The sequence below is a fragment of the Athene noctua genome, chromosome Z, assembly GCF_965140245.1.
Source record: "Athene noctua chromosome Z, bAthNoc1.hap1.1, whole genome shotgun sequence".
NCBI lineage: Eukaryota > Metazoa > Chordata > Aves > Strigiformes > Strigidae > Athene > Athene noctua.
Window position 1 is genome coordinate 28,394,619 of NC_134077.1, and position 16,378 is coordinate 28,410,996.

At 40.8% G+C, this 16,378-nt stretch overlaps 1 protein-coding gene across 5 annotated transcripts in view; it reads right to left on the minus strand.

Moving 5' to 3' along the window:
• Window positions 1-16,378, minus strand: part of SEMA6A (semaphorin 6A) — a 114,552-nt gene that overhangs the window by 56,613 nt on the left and 41,561 nt on the right. For all 5 annotated transcript variants that reach the window (XM_074931221.1, XM_074931219.1, XM_074931220.1 and 2 more), the window contains exons 2-3: window positions 7,515-7,652; window positions 4,798-4,915 (exon numbers count right to left, since the gene is read on the minus strand). In XM_074931221.1, coding sequence (XP_074787322.1) covers window positions 4,798-4,915; window positions 7,515-7,614 — 218 coding nt within the window. In that variant the 5' untranslated portion in view covers window positions 7,615-7,652. The remainder of the gene's footprint in view (window positions 1-4,797; window positions 4,916-7,514; window positions 7,653-16,378) is intronic.

Genomic DNA, 16,378 nt, shown 5'->3' on the forward strand with positions numbered 1-16,378 from the left:
AGCATGCAGACGTTTTTGTGTTTCCTGAAATCAGCTGCAATAGCTCACAGCCAGCCTTTGCCAGATTCCTGGGCTTGCAGTCACTGTGTCACATTTAGCCGTTCAGGGGTAAAAAGAGGTTAATGATTCTTTCTATTTTTTTTTTTTTTTTTTTTTAATTTAAATTACGTGTCTAACCTCAGCTGTGACAATATGGTAGGCAAAAGGCTGACAGCCACAAAACTATTCCCAGAAATCATTGTTCTCTTCACACACTGGTGGCCAAACTAAACTGTAAAATACTCTTCGGAAAAAAGTTCACATTTCTTTCTTGCATTTACATTCCTGTTTTCCTGAGAACCTGTCCCTCTCTACAATTAGCTGCCAATCTCACCTTGGAAAGAGGAAATAGACTCAGCTACTCAGGTAAAGAGATATTTTAAAACATTCTCCTCTGTGCAAGCTGAGAACAAGGACATCTCCGTGTGGAACCTAAAATTTGAAGAAACCCACCAACCGACAATGCTGTAGTAACCACCACATCAAGCTGGGACCGAGTATCTCATTTTTCCTTGAAATAACATTGGCTTTTTTCAAAATGCAGGAAGCTGTGCAGCTGGAGCATGATCCACAGCATTGGAGGGGTCCGTTGAAAGTAAGATACAGACTGTTTCCATTTTAGAAAGCCCTGTTCTCAAGGTTAGCTTCATTTTACTGGGTTTTGGGGAAACAGTGCTAGTCTCTTAAATAAAGCAAACACAAAATACTGCTGTAAGAGGAATAAGCAACACTTCTTTCACGTGGAGAAAAGAGGCAGCATGGTTGCATGGAACTGGCTTTTAAAAACCTACTGTCTGCTACGGCGCTTGAGGCTGTTTGCTTTGTAAGATGCCAAACTGAGGAGTTGTGGGTTTTCTTCTCTAGACTCTGTAAAAACAGAGTATGACCAAAAGTCATTTACTTCCAAGACTAGCTTAATGCTTCAGCTTATTATTTGCCTGACTTTACTGGTAGAGCAGTGGTCAGGGTTGGCGCTAGACTAAAATTACCTATTAACATGATATCAGCTTCATAGATTTTTATGTGTATCACTCTTTGTTGCTGTCAATCCTACTATATAAAAAGTGGGAGCAAAATCTCTTGAACTGCAAATTAGGTGTGGCTGGAGCTCTAAAAACCTTCTTCTAGCACAGCTCTTGATTTTAATCATCAGTCTTGCTTTCCAGTGGTTATGATTTTTTCTTTTTAAACAAGATAATTAAAAACTACAGTGGTGGTACTCAGAGTAAGTCTTGAGTTATTTAATTCCACTCTCAATAAAACAGCTTTCAGAGGATTTACTTTCTGGTGTTCAAGAAACAATTCAAAGAAAACTCAGATGCTAAGTTACAGGATCATTTGAAAAAAGTGCTAGTATCACACAAATTACATATTTTCTCATGGTGTAGGTGAAACGTAGTTGCTGTTAATGTCAGCAGAGAGGAAAAGAGATGTCAAATTTAGAGGAGGGCTCTCTAACCACAGACAATGCAGGATTGTCCTTGCCCTCTTTTTCCCACTGCTGCTTAACTCCTACTATCTACTAGCTGTGGTATGTGTACAGCTTGCTGCTAATTAAGTTATTCTAACACAAATTGACTTAATCCTAGAGCTTCCGTTTTTCCCACCTCCAGTCAGCAGAACCCAGTTTTGTTGCCATGGCATAATCTTGTGGAGGAAGGGAATTTAAATAATGCCACTGGCTGTGCATGACCCCTGGCCACTCAGTGCATCGTCTGGAAATGTGTAACTGCAAATGACGAGGGAGCCATTCCAGTGCTTCGTGGGCTCAATAAACCATTTTGTACATACACGAGGGACAGAAAATAATGTGAACAAAAGCTGCCACTGCACAAGACAATAGCAGGAGGAGACATGGCAAACTTAGAAAAGGGGGTGTGTGAGCGGGTGTGGGTAAGTGTGAGAGAGACAGCCAGGGAGTACCCTTCCCACGAGAGAAAACAGAGCTGGACCTTTGCAGACTGCAAGCCAAATATCCAGACAGCATGGCTTCATGGTCTTCAGCTGAGTTATTCTGATTTATATTGTCTAGATATCTCTGCTTGATAACATAAAATAAAGCTTTTCCAAAGCAACCCAAAATTTTATTTGGTAATAGCTAATACAGGAGTCCCATATCCCCTATGACAAAATAAGCAAATGACAGACAGAAATTTTGTTCTTTGCCAGTTACTTAGTAATAAAGTGTTAGTGGTTCTCAAATCTGAGTTACTCCCCTGCAAGGAAACTGCAAGGTAAACACTGGATTTTCTAAAACAAGCAAAGAAACAAAACCCCCAGTCCAAACCCAACAACTCCAAAATAAAAACTCTCAATGTTTAATCATTTGTTTTGATTGCTCTTCAGATAATAGGGTGCAAATGTAAACTTAGCATTGCTATATTTCAATGTTTAAAAAATACAGCATGAAAGCAACATCTGATAACGATAGCTAAGGGATTTATGTTAGCTACAGTTTTCAATGCATCTTGTTACAAAACTCTTTGAGAAACACCTTTGTGTACACATTTCCTTCAGTCTCTAGATTTACTACCTCTAAAGGAGATGTGGTATTGCAGTTATAAATTTTCATTCACACTAGTTATCAAAGGATGACTCATTTTCTGAAGTTTATTACTTAAAGATAAAAATGATCTTTGAATTTTAACTTGTATCACGCAGGCTTCTCAGCCCAGCAGGGATTTTATTCTGTAACGTGTGGAGGGGGAAAAGAATATGTCAGAGTTTCTGAGTTACCAAAGGAAAGAAGTGTAAGAGGATTTTTTTGTGCTTGTGTAAGTACAAAACAGAGCAGATCTTTATTCCTTTTTGTAGGTCACAAGACCATAGGAGTATATAAGCACTCTCACTGTAGTAAACTGTTTTATACAAATATATAGCAATGTAATATATAAGAATGGATATTCACATACAAGTACTTACACTATCCCCCAAATATTAGCATTCTTCATATAATTTGTGCACATAGTAGTTTCATATCCCAAAATGTTTTGCTGGGTTTTCCTGCTGTAATGCCAGTTGCTTGGGCACTGCGACAGTCTAATTGCGTCAATCTCAGTCTGGGAACAAACTATGAATACAGCAGAGCAAAATCCACAAAGCGGATTTACTGCCTTCTCACTGCAAATGATTTCCTAATTTAAAGGAAAACAAATAAGGAAAGCAAAGGGAACTCAGCCATGAAAAGGAGGAAATCCTGTCACCACCTTTCAAACCACCTTTGAGCCCACTCCCCCGCCCCACTCATTATCACACTAAATGCAGCAAAAATACTAATCCCTGAGCTCACGCAAAGCACAGGGAAGCCTTGCTGTGGGGCAGCCTGCTCTTTGTGCCCTATAACCAGTGCCAGTGCAGCTCCCATAGAAGGATGCATGCTCTTTGCCCAGAACTGACACAAGGGCTTGGCATGGGTGAGAACCCAGAGCTCTGCCACCCAGACCCCATAAAAACTGGCTTATGTGAGGAGCCTGAAGAAGCTGCACTTAGCTGGTACAGCTGCAATGCCTGGAACAGGTAGAAACGTGGTCTTCTAGCAGCCAGGGACATGACCATGTAAAAATGGTAGTCAGTGCCTCTACTGGTGTAATGCAACTAATTACCTGATGCCAAGTGGAGATCAACAGGCTGATCCCCACCACAGGACACATCTGACCATCCAGAAGATGGGGAGTGGCTCTTTGAGAAGAAAGCCAGGCAGCTCCCGGAGTCTGCCAAGTGCTTTGAAGACAGGGCTGGTGGTCAGAGGCTGCCTGCTCTGCAGCTGTTCCCTCTCACCTCCTGGTCATCCCACCCACCACTTTGCCCATCTCCAGGAACAGCCTGGCTCTCTGTGGCACATGCAGAAGGGCGTGTATTTCTCTGATGGAGAAGAACCAGAAAACAGGCAGAAAATAAGCTGCTACCAGAGGGGCAGCTTGCAGGGGTGGTTCCAACTAGGATATGGGTCCAAGAGCTCCTAAAGAGGACTACTCATGCTTGCTAATCTGCACCCTTCTTGCATTCATCCTGTGTCCATCAGGTAATTCCTACTCTAAGGTCATCAATATCATTTGCTAACAACAGGCAGCGAGAGGAAGTGTTAATGTCTGATCTGTGCCAGGTTGGCAGCTGTATAAACCGGTGTAGCTCCACTGAATCTGATGGTGCCCTGCTGAGATATTCAAACTGAATGGGTGGCTCTACAGGAAACTTTTATAAAAAGCCATGTGCTTATATCTGCACAGCATAGCTCTCCAAAAAAATTCCAGAGACCAAATTCAGCTAGCCTTGCTGAGTACATCAGAACAGCAGCAAACATGTTTGCATCTCTTTTGTCTTACAATATTAAAAACATGCCTAAACCAGCAACGTTACAGTTTAATAACTCTAATCTGAACATGCATTTGTGCACCAGAAGAATCATTCTCTAAAATATGTCATTAATGCTGTGAACAAACAAAATTACAGGATGAGGATGGACTCTCTCCTCTGTGGGGCTGAACAATTTCTCTGGCAACTTCTCTCTTGCCTGACTCAAAGTGAGGCAGAGGTGTGCAGTCCTGAAAGGACTGGCTCAGCACCTCACAAACCTGAACTTTAGTTGACCAACTAACAGGGTTTCCAATATGTCTTACTAACAGGCTGCAAAGCTCTCCCTGACTGTGAGAAAATCCTAAAAATAATATGTCCATCAGAGAGGAATTCAGAATATCCCTTATCTTCTCCTTCCTCCTCTGAAGCAGCAAGGGAGGAGCGGTAAAGCAGGGGACTACTGACCTAGCAGCAACGTAGAGGGTCCTGTTCATGACCAAGACCAGCTGGATGTCCAGCCGGTGCCTCTGCGTGGTGTTCCGCCCTGGTTTGTGACCCACAAACACCGGATACTGTCTTGTATCTGCAGGAAAGGAAAAAAAAAAACAACAGGGTCAAAAGAGAATCACAAGCTGAAACACTGTTAACATGGAGCACCATGGGGCCCAGCTACAGCCAAAACCTGTTTTTTCTGTTCTGCCCCAGCAGTGCAGCCTGGGGTTGGAGGGCATGAGCACTGAGGGCTTCTAGGTTACAGTCTTTGCAGTTGCAAAGGAGAAAGTTAGCACCTTTGCAGAAGGTGAAAATTGTGAGGTTTTTTAAAGCCTAAAGCTGTTCTGGAACTCTTGGCACATAGGTACGCAGCCCTTTCTCACAGTTTTTCTTTCACTGCTTGCAGAGCTTAAATGCTCGCTCCTGGATGCCAAAGTGTGTCTAGCAGGACAAAGCTGTTTCACAGTGGCCCATCAATCACGACAATGACTGGACTGGTAGTGGTTAAAGCAAAAGACTTGGCTCTCCTTGGTTCTAACTGCCAGCTCCCTGGGTTTCCTACAGGATTGGACTGCCATCATAGAACAGCTGTGGAGATTTCTGAGAAACAGTGGGAAACGACCATTTGAACTTTATAAAAATCAAAGTCACTGCATATTATTTTGACAACAAGTATAATACTCTAGCTCTTCTGGCAACTGGACAACAATACTGACTGGAAGCCCTGTACTGAGCTTATGCTATAAACAAGTCAGCTTTCCCCCTCAACTCTACCAGTCAGCAAGAGCATTAATTCACTTTATTTTCATGATTTTTTTGGTGAGACCTCAGTATACACGGGGTCTGCAGCTGCTCTCCAGATAATCTGCGTGTACAACCTGTAACAACAGTGAACAGTTCTATCCAAGGGCTACCTTGCTATCAGACTTCATATGAATACATGATCATGACATCTCGATGCACAAACCAGGGAGCTAGTTAAGTAAACAAAATGACAAAAGACAGGAGAAGAAACGTCTGATGAGCACCATCATCAGTGCAGAACTGCTGCATGTGCATGTTATGTCAGAGTAGACTACCATCTAGCTTTGTCTGAGCCTTTTCCCCATCAATATGCTTTCCCAGAAACCTGGAGCTGTTTGAGGGAGTCTATTTCTTCAGAAACTCATCTACTGCTTTACTGTTTTCAGCTATTGTTCTCTGAAAGTATTTTCCCTGTTAAGTATTGCTTCACAGCATGGTTTTACCAAAGCACCTGAATACCATGTGTCAAGAAAGCCTGGTGATAAAACTGGATAGAAACAGGAACTTCCCTGCAAACCAAATGGTGAGAACCCTTGGAGAAACAAATCAAGAGAGACCAGGCAAGATTTATGTTCAAAAATTTAATCCTTCTGACCAAGTCCTACGTGCAAAATGACTCTGTAACTCATGGATCTAACATGAGCTGGGGGTCTGTGCATTCATGTGCATTTCAGCATGCCGTGCCACAGAGGGAAGTTATCCCATGTTCCATCTTTCCAAAAGGATCAAGACTGGCTATTTCTGCATTAGAAAGGATGATTAGCATCACCCTTCTGGAGGGTGAAAAAGTTGGTGGTAAAGACCCAGTGGTCACACTAGACATGTTTCAGCAGGGTTTGCTTCAGAGCAGTTCTGCCCTATTCTTGTATAACTGATGCCTGCCAGCATTTGCAGCACACCAAGTATGCCCCTGGAATCTGTCTTGCAGCTTGCTTTTATCCAAGACAGACAAGTTTACGGGTGCTAATGCTACCTTAAAGCACAGTAAACAAAGACAATCAAGCGATTCACTTTAAAATCAAATTCCTGATCCAAAATAGGCTTAAACGTAAGCCTACTCATTGCTGACTTGCTACTCCTTAGATACTTTTACAGATCCAGAAACATCTGGACCTTTGGGACCTTGTTAGACTTTTTTTTGCAGTAAATGTAATTGAGCTGAGTTAAATGTGAAAAAAATAATTTATGCTAAGCCTGACCTCCATGGCAAAACGCACAGAAAACTCTCCACCTGTTTAGCCAGAAAATCTCAATACTGATTTGCAGCTGTCTGTCACCCTAAATTTTGGAGAGTTTACCAGTTACTGACAGTAAGAAAGAAGAGAGATTCTGTTTCAAATGATTCTTTGTCTTGATTTGCTTTTATGCTACATTTCCAGCTTAGCAAAACATGCCTAATGGTAAAACAGAATACATCTAAGCTTAAAGCAGCAAGTTCAATTATTTGTATTAGACCAACAAATTAAGTTGCAGAGGTCAGCTACTTTAGTGTCCTATGCCTGATACTCTGAGGTGCTTCACTGGTTATCCAGAACTGCATTTGCACAAGTCAGGTGAGGGACACTTTGATTACAGGGTGGGAGCGGGAAGAAGTCTTCCTTCCTTTGCTGCTGGATAGAGCAAGATATTTGGTTTGATTATATTACTGAAGTGTCTCTGAGAAGGAGAATGGCTACAGTTTTGGAAGATCAAGCAGTTTACCATGCAGTAGTCATAAGACAACATGAAAAAGTTGCGTTCCTGTATTAATATCTGAGAATGTAAATTGGGAAATGTCAAGAAAAACAACTTTATTCACTGCAACTGTAACAAAATACTGTTGATTTTGATTTGAAGTCCCCTGATCAATATTAAACAAATGAAGTCATCTGGCCTCTTATACTTACAGTTGCCATGCGAAATACTGATCGGCTCAGAATCTTCTGGGAAACCAGCCCCAGCAAAGTGTAGCAGTGTGAAATAGAGCAGCAAAGCTTCTGACCTCATAGTAGTTCAGCTGCGAGGCTTCACTTCTTCACTTCACCCTGTGGAAGACAAACAAGGGCTTAAATGCCTTCTATCAATTCAGTTTTAACCACTGCATACAGAAAGCTAGAAAGAGTCAATAGAAATTAGAGGGAGCTTTCCTTCTCCTCAAGCCTCTCACCATACATGAGGAGGTATGTCATGTTCCTAATCAGAAACTGGTCTAACAGGCCAGTACCCCTTTAGCAGGTGCCCCAGCAGTGCCACATCTAGCTTGAGGATAGCCTTAAGTATCTATGAGCTACAAGGAATTTTCTGCCTCAGCTGCTTACATGCAATAGAGAAACTTCATCTCCTGCACTGATCGACAGCTGACAAGAGTTTTCCAGGAAATATTTTGTTTTCCCCTTCTTTGGTGTACATAATTAGATGATGACATGATGACACACACCATAAATAAAAAAAAAAAAAAGCACACTACGTTATTCTGGTTAAAAAGAGATTAAGGGTTATACTACAGTACTGATTCATACCCTGCAGAGTTGTGAATCAAGTGAAGAAACACTGAGAGAGCTTGATGGAGCATGTAGAACATGTCACTGGGCTTTACCATAAAAATATGTACCCATAAATTTAGGTGCCATAAACCCAATACTCCAACTTGTGATAGAATAAGGGAGAACAGAACTGTCTGAAACCAGTGTTTTTTTCCCCTGTGTTCAACTGATGCATGCCCTCATTCACATTTCATGTACAAAAATATCCCTGAATTCTGAAGATAAAAGGAACCACAGGGGCCTTTGGATACAGTGAAAGAAAACAGCACATAATACAGTAAATAGCTCATAATTCCCAGGCAAATTTCACAGAGATGTTGATCTGCAGGGGAAATCAGTGTAAAAGTGGGATTTTCTTTTCATCCCTTCCAGAGTTTCAAACCTTTGATGCTGCCTGCCAAAGATTTCTTTTGAACAAAGCTATTTTACAGTAGTCTGTCAGTCATTCAAGATTTACGGGCAGAAAGTCAAACTTCATAACCTACATAGTCTTTGAAACTTAATTTGGCAAACAAAGTGCTAACTTGCCCTTCTGCAACACCATTTAATATTAGATACCTATGCCTCCTTTCTCAATGCCAAAAAAAGCATTAACAAGTCTTGAGTGTTGCATTTTCATTTTTAATTTCACAGACACAGCTGATCCCTCATCTTTTACCCAATTGAAAAAAGTCACAATAATTAATCTGCCTTATCAGATGTTTGCATTTAAATAAAATTTCAGCTCCTATAACTGGATTGGAATAGGGACTCTGCTGCAGGGTGATACAGTCCATAAGGACTAATGATTTATTATACTCTGTGTTTGCCTATTATTATTCAAACACACAAATTGGAAGCTTGGCTGATTCTCTATTTCTATTAACAAAATAACTGAGAGACCGAGTTTAACTGAGACTAGAAAAAATCAAAGTTAATGTAAGGCAATGACTGACACCTTAACTGAACAAAGTGTCAGGCGGATGGCAAAGGATAAAAATAGCGAGAATAAATGAAGCACAGCATAGACACTGTCTGTCTATTATACCTCATGTGAGAATGCATACTAGAATATACTATGTACAAGCCCCAAGAGAAGCATTTCCATCCAGCACTGGGTAGGCTGATAGCTGTGTATGATTACTGACACAGCTATGTCTGCCTGCAGACACTTTCTTTAGCTGTTTCCTGCATTTGTCTCTTTAACCACCTCCTTACATTTTGTCTTGACTGTTAGGTCTCTGCGGCACGAACTGTTTCTTTCTATTTGTTTCCATGCCCAGTGAAACATAATTTTGGGGCCCTTACGAATGCCCAAAGTAGAAATAAGCAGCAGACATAAATATAATACTAGGAAATACAATTTCTCTCAAAAGGTTTGAATTAAAAGTAAGATAGACACATTAAGGGGGTTAACTGCTTTGTATCTATACAATTTTTCAAAATATAATTTTGACACCTTAAAAATTTTGCCCCTGTAAGTACAATAGAAAGTGACAAAGTGCCTTATCTCAATACACAAATAGACTGAAATTCATTCCTTCTTGAAATTGTCCAAGGCAGAAGTCTTTTCTGAAATGCACATGAGGAGCAACAGTTGAATGGGAAGGACTTATCAAGCAATCCAGTTTTTCCACTTAAACCTTATTCATTCACAGTATCAGTCTGCAGGCTGACAATTCAAACCACTTGGTTCACAGTGAGACTCTGGAGCATAAGAATAGCTACTTTCTAGTTACTCCCTATCAGCACATCATCCACTATCTGACAGTGTGTGCATGCTATGAGGAAAGTTGTGGTACTGAAGACTTACCATTGCCACTCCACTTTAGAGCTGATCCCATGGATGATTCTGCACCATCATTCCCTACTTCTCATTCAGATATGTGTACCGCTCCGCGTAAAGATATATGGGATGCAGCTTCCATGAACATGAACAATGTCCAGCATGCTTATTTTGTCATTTTATGTACATGTTATTGGTTTAGATCTTTTTTCTTTTACTGGAAAAGAATTAACCGACAAATGAACTGACATACTGCCTTCTAACAAAGACTAGATTAGTGGGGTTTAAAGTATATGAAATTCACTATCACTCTTAAGGGTAGCTTCTGGGGAAGAAAAGAGGGAGAAGAGAGAAAAAAAGAATAATTCTCTGTTGCTCTAGTGCTAACACTAGAGCAATTAGAAGTTGTTCAGATTCATACAAATTAAATGCAAAATGTCTGCTTTGATCTGTCAACAATTCAAGCGGACTGCAAATCTGTATCAATGCCTGTGCCAATACAGTAACATCGAGTAAGACTCCTTGCGTCCAAAACCAGCTTTTTACTAGGACGTACTTACTGAAACATAACATTACTTCTACTGTTCATACAATGGGGGAAAGAGCTCTACTATTTCAGTGGAATATCAGAAAAGTGCTGATTCAAGAAGGTCACACTTTTTTTTAGTACAAATTTTCAGCGAATACTCAGCTCTGGTTGGGCTCCTGGGAGTGATGCAAATATTCTCACTTGCAACTCTGCTGAAACTACTTTCTAATCAAAAGTGCTTGTGAACGCAGTGTCTGATGAACCATGAACAGGTGGACAGTGATGCCGAGTGAGTACAGGCACTGACTCCAAATAAAAGTTTTGCAAACATCAATGGAGAGATCTTCAGTCAATATAGACCCCCTGCAGTTCAATCTGGCCTGCATTAAGCCATACTGGCTGAGAGCGAACTGGCTCTGAGAACTCCAGTTCTCCCTGTTCAAAATATTGCTCCTGTTGAAGGAAGCTAGTGATCACAAGAAGAGTGTCTTTTGACGTGCTAATAAAATACAGCCCTGCAAATATTTAGGAGCATGTTTTATAATCTATGTCTAATGCAGTCACTTGTAGCCATTGAGTTGGTTAAGTAGATCAGATTTCTTCCAAGCTTCAAAGAAACCCCAACTAATCTGTTTCTTGCATGCCTAAGGTCAATGCAAATATAACTTTATGCAAGATACTTTGGTGCTCTGATTCTTCTTTCTGAGTTGATGTTTTCAAATACCTATGTAAGATGACTTGTTCTGGTTACATGTTCCCTCCTTTTTATTGTATTATGATTAACTATAAATAAACCATATGACCTCTTAATGTATATACAAATCAAAGTTTTACCTTCCTAGATGAAATCTGTTTTTCTGTTCGTACACTGCAGCCCAAAGGTGAACCATGTCTAAGTAGGATGTTTGGATACTACTGAAATATAGCTGCTAATACTATTATATTTACTAACTCAAAGCATAATGTATATATATACACACACATACACATACATATTTACATATACTCTGACACACACACATAGGTGCTTGACAGAGGGGCATTTAATTCTGTAAAAATCATGCTGCTGGCATGAAGGAGTTTCTCAAGCTAACAAAGTAATGATCATTCCAAATAAAGGGGAAAAGTTTGATTCTATTGTGCCAAGTGCCCTCCACGATGGTTATCCGTGGCTATGTGAGCCAACAATATTTTTAGCATTTAGTGAACAACACTCTGGGTGGAAATGCATATAGAATAGCTGCTTCGTTAAGGAAATGATGACATGGCTGCTGCCATAATCATGTAGTAACTGGATTACTGTATCTACAGCTTGTAAGTTCCAGAAAGGTTATAAAATCACAGGAAAAATCCTTAGTGGAAGAGCTAACTTCCTGGTAAACTCCACAAAAGTGTAAGGCCAGATTTGATCTTGAAAACAAATTCAGCAGCAATGTCTCTGTGTAGAGACATCTATAAATACCTATTGAAAGGGACACTCTCCCATGTTAGAAAACCTCCTGTCTTGTTGTTTTGGCCTCATTGTATGTTCAGCTAACCTCAGCACAACTCCAAGTAAAATCAAAATATGTAATCATGTCAGAATTCTCTCATTTCACAGTAAGCCTGATCAGTAATTGACAGATCTTGTTATATTCATTTATTTCAAACCTTCTTTATACCATGATGGGTTGTGTTCATACACAAAAGCTGCACTTTGATCCACGAATTATTAAGATTAATGTGAAAATTATCAGACAAAATTCAATGGTCTGTGTTATGCATGAAGCAAGACCAGAAAAGCTAACGGCCATACAAAAAAATGACTATTTAAAACAAATTCTTTAATCTCTACAATTGTAGAAATCTATACATGTAGAAATAACTTATTCTTCAAAACGACAGTAAATCTAGTAAGAAGGAAGAGCATTTAATCAAACAGTGAGGAAACTAAAAAATGAACCTAGATGAATCTGGTGTACTGCATAAGATAAAATACATGACCAGCAAAGAATCAACCTCTGTGAATTGGCCCTGGAAACACTCAGCAAACTACCCTTATCACATTCAGCATTTTTTATCCTAGGAAAAGCAAAAGAACCATAAAAAAGCAGGAATAAACTGATTTGAGTTACATAACAGAGGTAACAAAACCATTTGAGATTCTCCTGCAGCAAGAGCTTTAAAGGCATGCAAGTGAAGCAGAAACCCAAGTCCTACTTCAGTGTTCACTGAAAGAGACTTACAGTGCAAGATCTATCTACTCATACATAAAAAAGCCTGTACTGATCTGCACAGCACATGCTTTGCCATGCTGAAGGCAGAGTGCACAAACCAGTCGGCCAACCTGGTTGCTGTTCCCTGCTATGGTACAGATTTGCCACGCGATGCTGGCAAGCATCTTTCATCTCCTTTGGCTAAACATTTGGAAATCTCTGAGTGGAAGACGCTGTAACTGCTATTTACCCCTTTACATTCACAGTTCCTAGAAAGTGAAAGACAAGAGTTCTGTGCAAGTCAGAGAAAGGAATTAGGAATAACGCAACAACAACAACAAAAAGAGAGGAGTACAACCTGCAGGCTGCGGCTTCCAGAAAACAAGCAAAGTTAGGCTGGCACAGCAGAGCTGTTCAGGAGAGCATCCTTTGTCTATGCCTGTTTGGGTGGTGGGCTAGCTGCTGCTCAGTCACCTCACGTGGCTGGCTGCACCTGGCAGCAGACGGGATCATGCGAAATGCCCAGGCTGAGCGGTGCCAAAGGGATCAGACAGATGTGAGTGAACAGAAGCTCAGCAGGTGCTTGGGGAGCTCAAGGGAGAGAAGACACAAGTGGCTATCAGCAATACACAGCATGCAGTGCCAGAGATTGCTAGCAAATTGGCACGTGGGAGGACAGTGCCTGGGATGGCCAGCTTTCTTGCTGATGCTGTCCTTTCTCTAACAATTACTGATTGGTCACCTGAATGGTGGTGCAGGTGGCCACAGACACTTAATGTCAGCTCTGTGCCCATCATCACTACCAACCCCTCCAACATCTTTTTGTGACCAACGGTTTCGCCATCATTCATCTTTCTTCTCCTGTCCTGCTCCTGTTGTCTCTACAGCTGGCCGTTCATTTCACATGGCCAGAAAAGCACTCTAGCACTCCAGGTAGCTGGCCCTTATGCCAGAGAGGCTGGTACATGAATGCATTGGCGTAATCACCTGTATTCTTTCAAATCACATGGTAACAAGGGGTGGCTTCTGAATGCTGGTTCTGAATGCTGGTGAGGGGAGGGAGGCAGTACCCAAGGGAAGCCCCAACCTGTCTGGCATCCCTACTGACCCTGGATTATGTGTAGGAAGCATACTCTCATCTGTTGTGCATATCAAAAAGTTGTCCCTGACCGTAAGAGGAATGCATGGGTGCTCTCTGCTATACAAGCTTTACTGTAATTTTAATTAGATTCAGTATTGCTTACTCATTGTCCAGCTGCTATGGGCTGCATGCCAGACGTTATGATTAGGTCCCAGAGAAAGACACCAATGGGAGTGATTTTGCCTCATATAGTAAGCAATAGCATCTACCTTCATTAAAAAGAATAATACAAATTTCATTACCAGTTTGATGAAACACAGATACATGGACCATGCAGATCTTCCCACTAAGACTTGAAAAAATATGCATTTAAAATAAAATTTCAGCCAACATACAAAGCACTTTTCACACAAGTTTCCGTGGTACTTGCTTATTTTGTTCAGGTTTGTGCAAATGTTGAGTCCTTACCAGCTTTTCTCTTCCCTCACTGGCAACTTTACAAGGCCATACATCACACACAATAGTGTCAGCTATGATATGTAACATCACTACCTCCTGCTTTGGTAAGCGATAAACTGAAAAGATTTGGACAACCCCCAGGCAGCAGCAATGAGCCTCGGCCTGCCTAACGGTAGTAGCAGGTGTCAAGACAGTAGGCAAAACTCAGCATGCTTAATGCTGGCAACCTGTCTCATCAAGATCAACATTAGTGCTCCATCCAGTGCAGTGCAAAAAGAAAAGGCAAAGAACAAATGGAGGCCTAAACAGGAGAAACCTTCTGCTGATCTGACTGAGACATCCCTGATGACTGCAGCGTTAATAGGATGCTGCTGTTCAGAGAGGGAACAGTCAGATGGAAGATGAACATCTCCCAGATGGAATTAGAAGCATCTCAGGCCTATCGATTTTGGTTGTAACCTTTACTGTAAACAGTCCACGGGGGCCTCATCAGCCACCTGTTCAGTGATATTTGCATTGAAATATAGAGCCAACGCAAATGAGAAAATGGCCACAGTTCTTTGCTAAAGCATCTGCTCTGTTCCATCTCTCTGTCTATGCATCACCAGCAAAGGTACAGGTTTTAGAGGAAGGGGTAAAGCAGTGGCACTAGCTCTCTCACACAGCAGCAGAAACAATGAACACTCAATTTATCATTCTGTTGATGGTGGCGGTAGTGGTATTATATCATGCAATATTTCACTTTCTAATAATTGCTCAGTTTTATACTGAAATCAGGCTTGCCAAAACTGGGAGGAAAGCCATCTGTGCCTGGAGGATGACTGCCAGAAACATTTGCAATTTTATTTTGGGGTTATAAACCTGCAGACTGGAACAAAGGCAATGCCTAAATAACCCCTTTCACTCATCACGCCCAACCACACAGCAACAGACCTAACTCTGGAACAGCTTGGTCAGTCATTACAAAGATGTCTTTATTATTTTTAAAAGCCTCACTCATTTAAGAGATAAAAATAGCTCTATTGATTATTTGTGGGACTTCAGCAAACCTCTGTCAAGATTCTGAATTGATTTAAGAGCTAAATGTAGCAATCACTGCCTTTTGACAGGAGAGAACGCCATTTCTAATATATACTTTGCTGTTTCATCTCAGCATGCTTAATAGAAAACAGATACACCACCAGCAACACCATTACTCTCCCCAACCCTAACTTTGCCTGGGAAATATCAGTGCTAGTCAGCTGACCTTCCATTCCATCATCTGATGGATGGAATAAAAATTATGTAGCTGCAGGTGACCCAAAGCTGTAATGGGAAAGAAATGTGGCCTCCCTTTGTTTTCCTCTCCTTTTAGATAACAAAGGTGGAACATGAAGCCTGATGCATTTTCACACCAATATTAACAATTGTCACTGATCAAAAGTTTGACATAGCCCTGCAGAAACTGTCTCAGCTGCCACATGCCTGCTGTAAACATAAGGTTAGAATCAGGCAGTAATCCTAAAACAATCCCTACAGTTCAGCCAGCTCTTAAAGTTAGATATTCTCAGATACTTAGCATTTGCTTCCTTTCACTGATGCTACATATCTAAATGGATTTTGGCCCTTCTTCACCCTCTAACCAGGAATGAAGACTTAATTTCCAGTCCTCTTACGTCTGCTTAACAGATCAGATCGATATACGTAGGCATAGGTTAACTTTTTATTCAAAGTTAGGATACCATAGAACATATCACTGTGTTTAAAGTTCAGTGTAATTACAAACAGTTCTTCTTTGCTTTTTGTTAATGCAATAAATGCTCATGCATTTAATGCATGAACCCTGGCTATATTCTTCAGGAAATTCACCCCATTTATTTGAAATAAAAGTGTCCATTTTTTAAGGTGATAAAACAGTAGAGGAATGCAAATCCTCACATTTAAGTTAGCTGTTAAGTAATCAGAGCACACTCCTTAGCTTTCATGCAGTTTGGCCAGTTCTGGACCTAAATGCATATATGTAAAAATTGACTCATTACCCTGGCTTCATTCACCATGAGTGAAACACTAAGTTTTGTCAAGAGCATTTTTTCAAAAGGTACAAATCAACTTTGGCATGAAGTGATTTGATACAACAGCAAACTATGCCCCTGCCCTCAAAACGTGAATGAACTGTACTGTAACACTGCAAATGCTAAGAACAGACATTACCATTTACAT